This window comes from Pezoporus occidentalis, unplaced genomic scaffold, assembly GCF_034315485.1.
Source record: "Pezoporus occidentalis ecotype Australia unplaced genomic scaffold, CSIRO_AGI_Poc_V1 ctg28, whole genome shotgun sequence".
Lineage (NCBI taxonomy): Eukaryota > Metazoa > Chordata > Aves > Psittaciformes > Psittacidae > Pezoporus > Pezoporus occidentalis.
Window position 1 is genome coordinate 281,989 of NW_026914718.1, and position 13,826 is coordinate 295,814.

General features: G+C 44.1%; 1 protein-coding gene across 3 annotated transcripts in view; it reads right to left on the bottom strand.

Moving 5' to 3' along the window:
- Window positions 1-10,909, bottom strand: part of NFX1 (nuclear transcription factor, X-box binding 1) — a 51,190-nt gene extending 40,281 nt beyond the window's left edge. For all 3 annotated transcript variants that reach the window (XM_062625328.1, XM_062625327.1, XM_062625329.1), the window contains exons 1-3: window positions 10,772-10,909; window positions 2,744-3,793; window positions 554-715 (exon numbers count right to left, since the gene is read on the bottom strand). In XM_062625328.1, coding sequence (XP_062481312.1) covers window positions 554-715; window positions 2,744-3,793; window positions 10,772-10,844 — 1,285 coding nt within the window. In that variant the 5' untranslated portion in view covers window positions 10,845-10,909. The remainder of the gene's footprint in view (window positions 1-553; window positions 716-2,743; window positions 3,794-10,771) is intronic.
- Window positions 10,910-13,826: the final 2,917 nt, after the last annotated feature.

Consider the following 13,826-nt stretch of genomic DNA (forward strand, 5'->3'; position numbering starts at 1 on the left):
TAGTGGTATCAGATATTCAAAAAGTGGTCTAACACAAAGAATCTGAAACAGTTTAAGCTAATGACAAAGGCAGAAGCTTTCTGTCTTCTCTGAATTTCATTTCACTGCATGGCACCAGTGACGGATTTCAGTAGTGCTTTATTTGAGAAGAGAACCAAGAGTAAAAGCAGACAACTGATGCCTGGAGTACTGCTTCTGTTTGACTGCTCAGCCAAGAACAGATGAGCAAAGATGAGACACTTCTTGGCATGCAAAAACACAGCCACAAAGCTTTGCATCTCGATGCACTGGTTTCATTGAGTGATCTTTTACTTATGCTTCCAAACCTGAAAATTAGTTTTAGCTATAACACTAGAAAGAATCAAAACAGTTATGAAGATAATACAGAGCACCTAAAGAATCATGGAAGAAGAACCAAGTAATTAAAATTTGCTTTGTTTACAGCTTACTTGTTACCTCAGACAGTACTTACAAGTAGTTTTCCAACATAAGAAACACAAATTTTGCTATTATATGTATTTGAGAGAGGAACTGTGTGCAAGAGAATACCAACCTTCAGCTTGTGAAGCTGGTGATCGTGCCCATTTCTTAATGCAGTTCAGGTGAAACACATGGTAGCAATTCTGACAGCTCCACACTGGGGCTACTATTCGGACCACCTCACAGCATACCATGCACTCATACTTCTCTGTGGTCAGCTGTTCAATCAATGACCCTGCAAAGAAAACACACACTTATACATGAAACATCAGCTAGCTGAGAAACAAAATACAAGTGAAATTCAAGATTTCATTTAAACTATAACAGGATTTCTTTTTCCTGTATGGCTATAAGCAAGATACTAGTTTACTCCTCGAAGATTCCGGTCTGAAAGCCGATAAGCATTTTTCTAGTTTTAGAACAGGAAAAGCAAGTATGAGATTCCCACAAAAGTGGCAAGAGTAATCCCTGTTGAGGAATAACAATCATTCCAATCTTCCAAATTTGTTAATGGTTTTAAGCTTGGCAGAAGTTTGGGATTTTACTCATCACTTTTTATGGGAAATTTATCTTCGCCTAAAGTTTAAACTCAAAAGCTTAAAGCTCTTAACTACGGAAGATTCAGCCAAAATTAAATTCCCATCCTTGAGTATTCCTGAGAGATCACACAACAAATATTAACAGTGAAGTACTTGGATTACAAAAATAAGTCCCTCATAAACTGACTGCTTTAGAAGTGGAATTACTGGGAAAGAATAGTCAAAGTACAGGGCCTTTGAGCCATATGAAAGAACACGAAAAAGTACTCTGAAAACAAAGCAAGTACTCCACACATGAAAGACAAAAGAGTCTGACAACAGAGTTAGATGTGCAACTGTAACAAAGGCACCACACAGTCTGGCAGAACTGAAGTTGACTCTCCAATCAAGGTAAGGCAATCAGATATACCTTTTAAATACTATTTGATCTATGCCTGCAGAATTTTAAAGATCTTAAGTGTGAAGTGTAAAAACGTACCATTTTTACACAGTGCCAACACAAAGGAAGTTAGAACTCATAATGAAGGACAAAAAAATACGGAAATAACAGAAGAAAAATTACTATCAATTCAAAACATGTTCACAACACACATGACTGAAAGCAAGCCCAAAGCACAAAGAAAGCACCCCTATCTAAACCAGACTCCTTTTCTCCAGAAGACTAAAGCTATCTTGTCAGTATTCAGAAAGAACAGCTGTCCCACAAAGACTCAGACTCAGTCCCCTGAAAACAGTGGCAGATACGTTTCCAAAACAGCTCCCAACTAAAGCATACAAAGACATACTGCCATTTTAGAGGAAGTTCCTTCAGTGCCCTGCAAAAGACTGCTACTTCTCTTCCCACTTACTGCATTTGACCTTTTCCATGTCATAATAATAATGATGGGAGAAAGACTGAGATATTTTTATGATTCAAGTAGAACCCAGGAGCACAAAAGTTACTGTATTTGCATTAGAAAGGCTCAAGGAGAACCTTGATCCTTGAGCTTCTTCCTCCTAAAGGAACAAAGTTACTACCTGAAGCAACATTACACTTCCTGATTATGCTACTACTTTCTCAGCTCTGAAAATGAAGAGACACTGAGAAGCACAGTCTTCAGAAGATTCAATACCACAGTTCAGATAGGAACTAGTCTACCTGTCTCTACCATTCTGGGCAGTACAGATAAGGTTGAGATTTCTGGGTGGTTCAACTGGAAAAGGACAAAAAAAAAAAAGCAGACCAGTTTCCAGACACTTTCTCTTACTATCTTTTGATACGTTGCAAAAAAAAAGAACAAAAAACAAACCAGTTAGGAGGAGAACACAGTTCTTCTATCTGTCATTTTTCTACTTTTACCCAAAACATGAGAAAACTGTTCTGCAAATATCAGTTTTAGGATTGTCCCTCTCAAGTCCCCTTGTTCAGTAGGCTCAGAATTTGACTCCCCGGCTCCCCCAGCATACATGTTTTAACATGGTGCCTGACCACTCCACCAACTGCAGTTTGGTAGTGAAACAAAACAAAAACCAAACCAAACCACCTTTAAACAAAATCTGTTCCTCCCTAGTAAACATAACAGAACATCTCACCACTCAGAAACCAAACACTTACATGTAATTCTACCCTCAGATACTGACCTAATGTGAAATAAGCCTCTTTAGCTAGTCAAATGTGAAGGCAGTTCAAATTATTCATGATCATATCTTTAATACAGAAGTACAGGACAGTCTAGAAACCTTACCTGTATGAGTTTCTTTGTTTTTTGGTACATCACTTTGCTTTTTCCAGTACTGGGTCCAGCTGAAATGAAGTGCAGGTGCTTGATCCCCCTTTAGAAGGAACTTTCTTCCATTACATCTGACGGAATCAGACAACTGATGCCTGATATCACTCATCAAGGTTTCATCATTTCTGTGAACAGACAGTTCTTTCTTCCTTTCATTTTTATCTTTTGGAGTATATGCAAGAGAAGACTTCTTACTTACTTTTGTATTTTTACTACGGTGAGAATCATGTCTTTTCTGACACTCTTTTTCTGCAGGGGGTTTATTCCACACAGGCTTCCTAGGATATCTTTTGTTTGTGTAATTGTAGCCTTTCTGCTCATCCACACCACCAACAGGGGCATCACAGAATGCTTTTCCAACAGATGATTCTGAAGAGTCAGACTGAGTCAAATCCAAGGATGGAACATTTTCAAACAGCTCTACTTTCTGTTTAGAGCTCACTCTCTTTTCCCGGTCATGTACTTGCTTTGCCTTCTCCCTGAAACCTCTTCCAGATACATGCATCAGGTGTGTTTTCTTTGGCTTTGCTCCCCTGCTATCAGCACTCGGTACTTCCCTGTCACTCTCTGAGGAGACAAAGTCATTGTATCCTCTAGCAGGTGCTCTTCTCCCTGGTACCACTGCAGCATCTGAAACTCCCGGACCTGCAGCAGCATCAGCAGTACTTGGCTTTATCTTACTTCTGGTACATGCGCTGTCATTTCTTGATCTGTGCCATCTCTGGCTTTGCAAGTTGCGGTTCTTCAGACTTTTACTATTACCAAAATACCGGTGAAAGTCTTCAGGATTCCCATACTGACTTTCTGGACTACAAATGCCATGATGCTTTGCGGAAGAGCTTTCGTACTCTGTACCTCTTTCAGAAGACAGACTAGGAAATGGTAAATTACTTCTATTCAGATTACTGCTGGAATCTTTTCTATCTTTGTTGGCCCAGTTTATATCTGTAGGTTGCCTTTCTCCTGGAATGGAATTAGCAGCATCAGGATTGAAATTCAAAGCACCTAAAAAGTGAAAAAATAAAGATGTGTGAAAGACTATTAGATGTGAAACACTACAAGGGCCTATAGTGACAGGACAAGGGGGAATGGCTTTAAAAATGACAGAGGGGAGACTGAGATTAGACATTAGGAAGTTCTTCCCTGTGAGGGTGTTGAGGCGCTGGCACAGGGTGCCCAGAGAAGCTGTGGCTGTGCCATGCCTGGAAGTGCTCAAGGCCAGGTTGGACCGGGCTTGGAGCAACCTGGTCTGGTGTGAGGTGTCCCTGCCTGTGGCAGGGGATTGGAACTGGAGGAGCTTTAAGGTCCCTTCCAAGCCAAACCAGTCTATGATTCTATGATTTCTTTGCAGCAAAACTACTATACCTGCAAAGGCCCAGAAGAGAAATCAATCCCACACTTGACAGAACAACTGCAAACAAGTTTACAGAAACTAGAGTCAAATCGTACAGTGCTTTCTGGACATGACCTTCTCTTCTCTTGCTGTCTTTACAGAATGACACAGAGTTAATATAAGAGCATAAAAACATACAATATGGGAAAACATTTGAAGCAGCATTAAAATAATAGCCACTCTCTACCTATTATTTTACCTTTTCAATAACGAAGGGAAGAACAAACCAGGACATTCCAAAACATTAACATATTTTTTCAGTGAATTTCACTTACTTTCAAATGAAAGTTTTTTTAAATCTCTAGGAACAGTCATAATTACTATGAGGGATTTGGAGGCCAAAGAAAAAACTATAACATACAACTCTGTGGAAGCGAGGCTTTAAGTTTTCTAAAAGTTAGGAACTTAAAATTACATTTAAGCATGTTCTTAACCACATAACCTAATTCATACTTTTTAAAGAGAGACTCAGTTGAAATCATTCTGGGGTTTGGTCTTTGCAAAGACAATATATATAACTATTTTTATTTCATATACTAATAGATAATAGTATTATAATATAGCATGTGTTATTAATGTGACAGTGTACTAGTACATTTTATGCTATATGCAATTCTATATTACCACACTAGATATAAAGAGCAAACGCTAAAGTGTGTGTTTGCGTTTTTTTAAGCTGTAACACTAACCTGATTTTGAGACAGCAGAATGAGAACATCAGACAGAGGCCTTTCAGAACTGCTTGGGATTGAGTTAAGAATCAACCTTAACTCAAAGAGAAGGGAAATGCAGAGGGAGGTGCTGAGCTCTTCTCCCTGGTGTTCAGTGCCAGGGTGCACGGGGATGGCTCAAAGCTGCATCCATCAGGAGAGGTTCAGACTTGACAGAAGGAAACATTCCTTTACCAGGAGGGTGGTCAATGCCCCAAGCCTGTCAGTGTCTAAGAAGCATCTGGACAATGCCCTTAATAATATGCTTTAACTTTTTGTCAGGAAGTTGGACTCAATCACTGCAGGTCCTTTCCAGCTCAGCTATTCTATCATAAGGAGTGTAGACCCTAGTAGATACAAAATACTAGGCTTATACATCTGAAAACCTGGACTGCAAGCAGCTTCCCTGGAAGCAATCTATTTTTCTCGTGTTAGCACATGTATTCTGTGTAAAGAACTCAAAATATAAAGTTGTCCTTTTTACTTCTCAGAACTACACTTTCAGTTTTTCCAATGTTTCGCTAGTTTCTTTCCTATCACTAATGAAGAACACTATAATGTAAGCAACAGTCATTCAGCATAGATTACTTAACACAGTTTCACATATTTTGATTTGAAGACAGGTTGCCATCCCGTAATTACATACCGACTAAATTAGAAGCAATCCGTTTCATTTGCTGGTTTAAGAATTCTTTCAGATACCCTAAAATTTAAAGTTTAAAATTTCATTTTTAATTTAAAATTTAAAGATAGATACAAGGGAAACCAACTGGCTTCTTAATGTTTCATAAAAACATGTTTTGCAAATATCACACAGCTTGCCTCTGAAAAGTACATTGTGTTATTAAAGACCAAGGTTTCTTTGGTTATGAAACGTGGTATGTAAAAATGTATGCATGAATTACAAACAAATTGCTGCAAAGGGCTTTCAAATGAATGCAGGAAATAAGTTTGAGGAAGTTTGTCTTGTAGATCAGTAACACTATCTGATACTGACATAAAAATTTGCTGGACATGGCTTTAAAATGCTGGGCTTCTAAAATACAAATTAACTTCTGCACGTGGCCTCCAAGAAGCATAATCAGGACTTGAAATATAGCCGTGGAAGAGATATTTTTGAAAGCCCTTTCCAAGTAATCTCTTAAGTTTGAAGAAACAGATGGGAAATCGGGATTCAGCTATTTAAAAGCACCTCCAAAATATGAATAATTCATTAGGACTTTTTATATCACCCATGAATAGGATTCCTGTTCTTACTGTCAGCTTTTACATTATGAAAAAAAAAACAACAAAGTGGTAAATTCTACTAAGACTTAATTTCTGTCTGCCAAGACAAGTAACTGCAAAATACACATACAAGTGTAATAATCAGTAGCTAACACTGGCTCAAATTTCCTCTGACATGTTTACATGTACATACACAAAAATCCCAAGAAAAAGGGAACCTCCAAAGCAAGATTCCAGCCTGTCTATAAAATAAACAAAGAAAATCTCAGTACCTTTAGAAACAACCTCTGCATTGCAGATTTTAATATCCTTAAGAGCTCAAATGTGAATTAAAACCAAACATATGAAACTTACATGATTTCAAGTCTGTTCTGCCACAACATTGCATATTACACCCCCTCGGCATTAACTATGGAGAGAGACAAAATGCCTTGGCAAGGTTAGGTAGTCTGTGTGAACTGTCCTTCAGAAAAATCATTTGATAAGCCCACTTTTAAAAATACAAAGCAAATTAGTAAGTACACATCTCATTTTAATCACTACAAGCTCTGCTTCAAAACCAGCTTATTTTATGGACTAGTAAAGCCAGACTTAACTTAGGTACTTTTTTTTATGAAGACATCAATAATGCCATTTGAAGGTGCCACTAACAGACACTATGTTTAAGTGACATTTCTTAGCACAGTTTCAGCAAGCTACATTCAATTACATTTTGAAAAGCCTTTAAACAATGTACTTTAATTAGGCCGAGACTGTATAAAGTCTGTAATTAAGAAAGACAAAAAGAAATTATATTGAAGAAGTCCAGCCAGGCCGAACGAGGCAATCCTGCCCCTCTGCTCTCATGAGACCCCACTTGCAGCACTGTGTGTAGTGTTGGTACCCTCAATTTAAGAAGGACATGGAGCTGTTGGAGCAAATCCAGAAGAGGCCACAAGGATGCTCAAGGGCTGGAGTACCTCCTATATGGAGTCAGCCTAAGAACACTGGGGCTGTTCAGCCTGGAAAAGAGAAGCTGTGTGGAGACCTCAGAGCAGCTTCCAGTGTCTAAAAGGAGCTACAAGGATGCTGGAGAGGGACTCTTCATCAGGGACTGCAGTGATAGGACAAGTGGTGATGGGTTCAAACTGAAACAGGGGAAGATCAGGTTGGATATAAGGAAGAAGTTCTTTACTGTGAGGGTGCTGAGGCACTGTCACAGACTGCCCAGGAAAGTGGTAAATGCTCCATCCCCGGCAGTGTTCAAGGCCAGGCCGAACAGGGCCTGGGGCAACCTGGTTTAGTGGAAGGTGTCCCTGCCCATGGCAGGGGGTTGGAACTGGATGATCTTAAGGTCCCTTCCAACCCTAACTTATACTAAAGGGTACAACAGTCCACTTGGTAGCCCCTTAGGTGTCAGAGGTAGTACTTCCATATTCTTAAATGAATTCAGCTCTATCTCCTAGACAGAAAGAAAAATTGGAACTAAATAACCACCGATTATTGGACAAGCATTTATTTCTTAACTGACCATTTCTTAGTGAGACCGCCATAAAATCAAACAAACATAGTTGAGTACTGTGTGCAGTTTTGGGCTCCACAATAAAAGGATATAAAAATATTACAATGTGTCCCAAAAGGGTTTAAAAAGATGGTGAAAGGACTAGAAGACATGACTCCAGAGGAACAGCTAAGAATACTAGCTTTGTTCAGCATGGGGAAGACTGAGGGGTGACCTGACTGTTGTCTACAGCTTCCTTATGAGGGAGAGAATGAACAGGGAGGTCGGATTATAGTCCACCAAGGACCCTAAATTCTCTATCTGCAGATCTGCTTCCCAGCTAGTTACCCCCTAGGTATACTGGTGCACAGTGCTATGTTTTGGGGTTTTTATGCTACTGTCCAAATTCAGCGCATCCAGATTTTGAAGAGAACATGAAGTTTTAGCTAACCCATTTCAAGATGATACAAGAGAAATATACAAGTAAGGAAAAAACTACAACTTTGCTATATGTAATTTCATCATCCTAGGAGAAGCATCTACTACAGAATGGATTTTGCATAAGGAGAACAAACATATTACAAGTTTTCACTTTCCTGTTCACCTTTACAGTGGGGTACTCAATGCTTCATAGCAACTCCCTGATACCTTCAGTTTAGGCACATTATACCACGTCTAATGACTCAGCTGCCATCATGCAGGCAAACCCCAAAACTACATTCAGCAGCACTTACAGAAACTGATGGGACAAAAGAAAATACTCATTCTCATTAATGGCTATTACCTGAGGCGGGGCCTACAAGGATGCCAGAGAAGGACTCTTCATCAGGGACTACAGCACTAGGACAAGGGGTGATGGGTTCAAAGTTCAGGTTAGATATAAGGAAGAAGTTCTTCCCTGTGAGGTTGGTGAGGCGGTAGCACAGGCTGCCCAGGGAAGTTGTGAATGCTCCATCCCTGGCAGCGTTCAAGGCCAGGCTGGACAAAGCCTTGGGCAACATGGTCTAGTGTGAGACATCCCTGCCCATGGGGATGATCTTAAGGTCCTTTCCAACCCAAACCAGCCTGGGATTCTATGATTAAATACAAATGCCACCTGTCCCTTCTAGATGCATAGGGCTAGAAACTAGAAAGGTGTAGCAATGTGAATAACCACTTTAGCATTGCCCTATTTCTTATATTCTTCCCCTTTGTCTCTTATACTCATTACCCTATTCTCAACAATCAGTCACCACTGGCAAAATATCCCAGACAGGCTGCACATCTGCCATGACCTAAAACTGTCACTCCTCAACCCCAACTGCTCTCCAGATCTAACCTGAGAACAGAAATACCTTTCATATTTAAGCTCACAGTCATATGCTCAGTCTGCCCATGGAGTTGCAGGGGGAAAGTCAGTTCCCATCTTAATATTGTACAAGCAAAATTTGAAGCTTACCTATGAGATGGCTCCTCATAACATAGTATGGATTACAATAACAAGTAATGAGCTCCAGGACAACATGACAATATGACAATATCTGCGTGAGCTTAAGTACTGTAAAGCAAATGGTAGAAATGGTGTATCATCCAGGCTGATCATCGTCAGCAAAGCTATTTTTAGCTCAGTACACCTATGTAAGACCCTTTATTCCAGTACATATACGCTGTATAAAACATTTCAGGACCAGAGTCGACTTGCAGCCTCACAGCACAGCAGACAGACAAGCAGACATTTGCCTGCATCAGCTTCCTGCAGCAGCTTCTCTTAACTGAAACTATCACTCTCTACTCTCTGAACCATGTCCCAGGCCATTCCACTTCCCACAAGGCAGCTGTCAAGCAGAGAGAAGAGGCAGAGGATGCTATTTAAGATATAGGCTAATCATAACATTATCTGAATTAACATCAGAGTGCTGCAAAAGTAGAGATTCATATTTTCTTCATCCCAGCCATAAAAGACAAGGATTCTTCCAGGCAGAAACCTAATGACTCTAGAAACAGTGAAATGAGTTAGCTCCTCAGGTGATCCCAAAGTGACACTGATTACCTGAGAGGTCTACCCAGACTACAAGAAAATTAAGAGACGTGCTGAAAATATAAAGGACTCTGGGCAACCATATTATTTCTAGTTACAAGCTCAAGTCACAGTTACATAATGGTTCTTCTATCATTAAATACCCATGGTACATGATAAATCATTAAATGCAAGGCTGGAATAAAGATCTTGAAAAGCTAATCCCTCTCCTCCTCAACAACAGCCACACATGGTAAAGCAAAAATTAACCTGGACCTGCATCATAAAAGCCAGCAGGTAAAAGAATAAATGAAAAAAATAAAATCCTTCTTGCACTTGTGATGTTCAACCCCAATCCAGGTTGGGTTCCTAAACTGCTCTCTACCTGTGAGCACCTGCCTACATCACAGACTGGTCTGGGTTGGAAGGGACCTTTAAGACCATCTAAGCTTCAATCACAGAATCCCAGACTAGTTTGGGTTGGAAAGGACCTTAAGATCATCCAGTTCCAATCCCTGGCCATAGGCAGGGACACCTTCCACTAGAGCAGGTTGCTCCAAGCCCCCACGGCCAGGGATGGGGCAGCCACAGCTTCTCTGGGCACCCTGTGCCAGCGTCTCAGAACCCTTACGGGGAAGAATTCCTTCCTTACACCTAACCTGAATCTCCCTCTATCAGCTTAAAGCTTAACCTGCCCACTGCGGCCAGGTGAGGTGGCACCTGCCTCAGCAGCCACCTCCTGCCTGCCCAGAGCCCCGGCCCCGCCGCCATCCCCTTGCAGCCCGCGGGCTGGGACACGTCAGGCTGCGGGTGGGCTCCGCGGATGCGGGTGGGCACAGCGCGGTGAACTTTTCCAGACGCCAACCGCCCCGCTGGGTTCGTTCGTCACACACCGAAGCTCGCACGTCCCTCCTCAGGCAAAGTTTCCCCCTCGCCGCCAAGACCGGCCCAGACATTTTGGTCACCAAAAGCGCCCACAAGCTGCGGCGGGCCAAGGGGAGGGGGCGGCGGCAACAGGTGGTGGTGTTGGTGCCGCAGCCCTGCAGCCCCACGACACAGCAGCGCTCGCTCGACCGGCACGGCGCGGCCTTCTCCCCGACAGGCTGCGGGGCGATGAGCCGCTCCTCCCCTCCGCAACCATCCTGCCCGCTCCTCCGAGCACAGCGCCCACACTTACCTGCGCCTGGCCGCGCCTCCGCCATGCCAGCGCAACCCCCTCCCCAAGGGCCGGCTTCCTGCCTGCCGCGCATGCGCGCGGCCAGCTCACTCCCCCCCAACACTGCCCGCCCCCCTTGGGGAGCGGTGTTACTCGCGCGCAGGCGCAGGAGGGCTCCGAGCGGGCGGGAAGGCGGGAGTGCGCTGAGGGGCTGCGGAGGGCGGGAAAGGCAGCGGCGGCACGGGAGTGATGCTGGTGTGCTGGCAGTCATAGGGACGTGGTGTGCTGTGTGCTGTGTGCTGTGTGCTGGAAAGGACTTAGAGCTCATCCAGTTCCAACGCCTGCCACGGGCAGGGACACCTTCCACTAGAGCAGGTTGCGCCAAGCCCCTGTGGCCAGCCTGGCCTTGAACACTGCCAGGGATGGGGCAGCCACAGCTTCTCTGGGCACCCTGTGCCAGCGCCTCAGCACCCTCACAGGGAAGAGCTAAATCTAAACTTCCCCTGTTTCAGTTTGAACCCATCACCCCTTGTCCTATCACTACAGTCCTGGAGGAAGAGTCCCTTTCCAGCATCCTTGTATAGAATCACAGAATCAACCAGGCTGGAAAAGCCCTTTAAACTCATCCAGTCCAACCGTTCCCAGCACTGCCAAGGCCACCACTAACCCATGGCACTGAGGCCTCGTCTCCACGCTGTGTGAACACTTGCAGGGACGGTGACTGCAGCCCTGCCCTGGGCAGCCTGTTCCAATGCCTGAGCACCCTCTGGGGAAGGAATTGTTCCTCAGCTCCATCTAAACCTGCCCTGGTGCAGCTTGAGGCCGTTTCCTGTTGTCCTGTCCCTTGTTCCTTGGGAGCAGAGACCGACCCCACCTCACTACAACCTCCTCTCAGGCAGTTGCAGGAAGTGATTAGGTCCCCCCTGAGCCTTCTCTTCTCCAGACTGAACCCCCCAGGTCCCTCAGCCCTTCCCCATCACACTTGTGCTCCAGGCCCTGCACCAGTTCTGTTGCCCTTCTCTGGCCCCACTCCAGCACCTCAATGTCTCTCTTGTAGTGTACCCCCTTTAGACACTGGAAGCTGCTCTGAGGTCTCCACACAGCTTCTCTTCTCCAGGCTGAACAGCCCCAATGTTCTCAGCCTGTCTCCATACAGGAGGTGCTCCAGCCCCTGATCATCCTCGTGGCCTCCTCTGGACTTGCTCCAACAGCTCCATGTCCTTGTGTAGAGGACACCAGAGCTGCACACAGTGCTGGAAGGGGGGTCTCAGGAGAGCAGAGCAGAGGGGCAGGATCACCTCCCTCGACCTGCCGCTCATGCTGCTTTTGATGCAGCCCAGCACATGGCGGGGTTCTGAGCTCAACAGCTCACTGAAGCCAGGTCATGTTCAGTTTCTCATCAAACAACACCCCTAAGTAGTCCTCTGCAGGACTGCTCTGACACAGCTTGACGGCTGCAGCCTTTCCCTGACATGGGCTTTGAGCGCTGGCGGCATTCCAGAGCCTGGCTCAGGGCACTACGTAAGAGAGATGCATAGGGCAGAAAGGACGGATGTGTCATCAGGGATATATGGCATCCTGCAGTGCTCTAGGGAGCCACACTCTTGTCATCCCAGATGAGTACTGGAGCTTAAGCCTCAGTTGGGAAGCCCACACCAGGATTCCCATGCTCCACAGAACACATGCTGTGTGGTGCTGCAGGCTGGAGCCCCGGTGCTGAGCCATGGTGTGATCACACCTCCCTGCAGAGGTTTGCAGTGCCATGGTTACCGTACCAGAGCAGTTCTGTGCTGCAGCGTGGCTCCACCGTCCTCACAGAGCTGCTTATCTTTCCAGACACTGCAAATTAAGTTCACATTCAGAAGTCAGTCTTCCAAGATCTGGCTTTCATTGAAAAAGGTCTCCTGCTATTTGTGAAACAACATCTGTTCTTATGCCATTATCAACCTCAGGAATCACTCCTCATTTGACAGATGAAAGTGCTGGGCAAAAGAGTTGCTGTTCAGATAACAAAAGCCTTCACCTACATATAGAGAGATTGTACTATCACCTGTTAAAACAGACTAGAAATACAGCTCTAGAAATCCACAGAAGTATCCAGAAGATTGAAATGGACAGCTTTTCCACCGAAAAAAGCCTCCGGTAATCCATAACATTGAGATATACAGACAATATGCATTGTGATTGTCACATAGAAACTGTCTGCTGAAAAAATAGGAAACTGAGGCATTAGTAACAATATGCTCCATCCCTGGCAGTGTTCAAGGCCAGGTTGGATGGGGCTTGGAGCAACCTGGTCTAGTGGAAGGTGTCCCTGCCTGTAGCAGGGGGTTGGAACTGGATGAGCTTTAAGGTCCCTTCCAACCCAAAGCAGTCTGGGGTTCCACAGCTCTGCAGAAGGACACATCAGGGGCACTGCTGCACAGTGTCTGCATGCTGCCCTCCACACTCCCCTGGTGAAATTCTGGCATCAGAGTTCCACCTGCTGCATAGTTCTTCCTCTCCTTGTGGGCAAAATTCACGGCTTCAAAGCCCTTAAAGCACCAGTGGGCTTATTGAAGAAACACTGCCTCTTGAAATGCAGCCAGATTCCTGCCCCTGCCGCAAAGGAAGCTTGCAAACCTGTATGGCAACATCCATGTTTTGCCACGGATTTTGAGTGTTTGAAGTGCTTTGCAGTATGTAAACATTGTGGACATCTGAGGTTGCAAAGAAAGTGGCATCCTTTCAGAGGTGATGCCTGCCTTTCCTGCTACTGTTAAGGTTCCCAGACAATTCTCTGTCATGACTGTAGAGATGCGACCACAACATTCACATAGAACTGCCACAGGTTTTTAACACTGCTTTATATGCTTGTCACAGCACTACTACTTCCGTGTCTACACTTAAGTTTGGCCAAAATAGTCTTTTTTTCATTGCCAATTTTCCTTTTCAGTTCAGGGATAGGGGCAAGGACATCCCCACTGTATCTTATGCCCTCCATTAAACCAGATGTTTTGTATGTACTTCATGATGCTAGAATATTTATCTCCACATACTTTTGCCATTTATCACTCATTTCTTTTCTCAGTGGCTG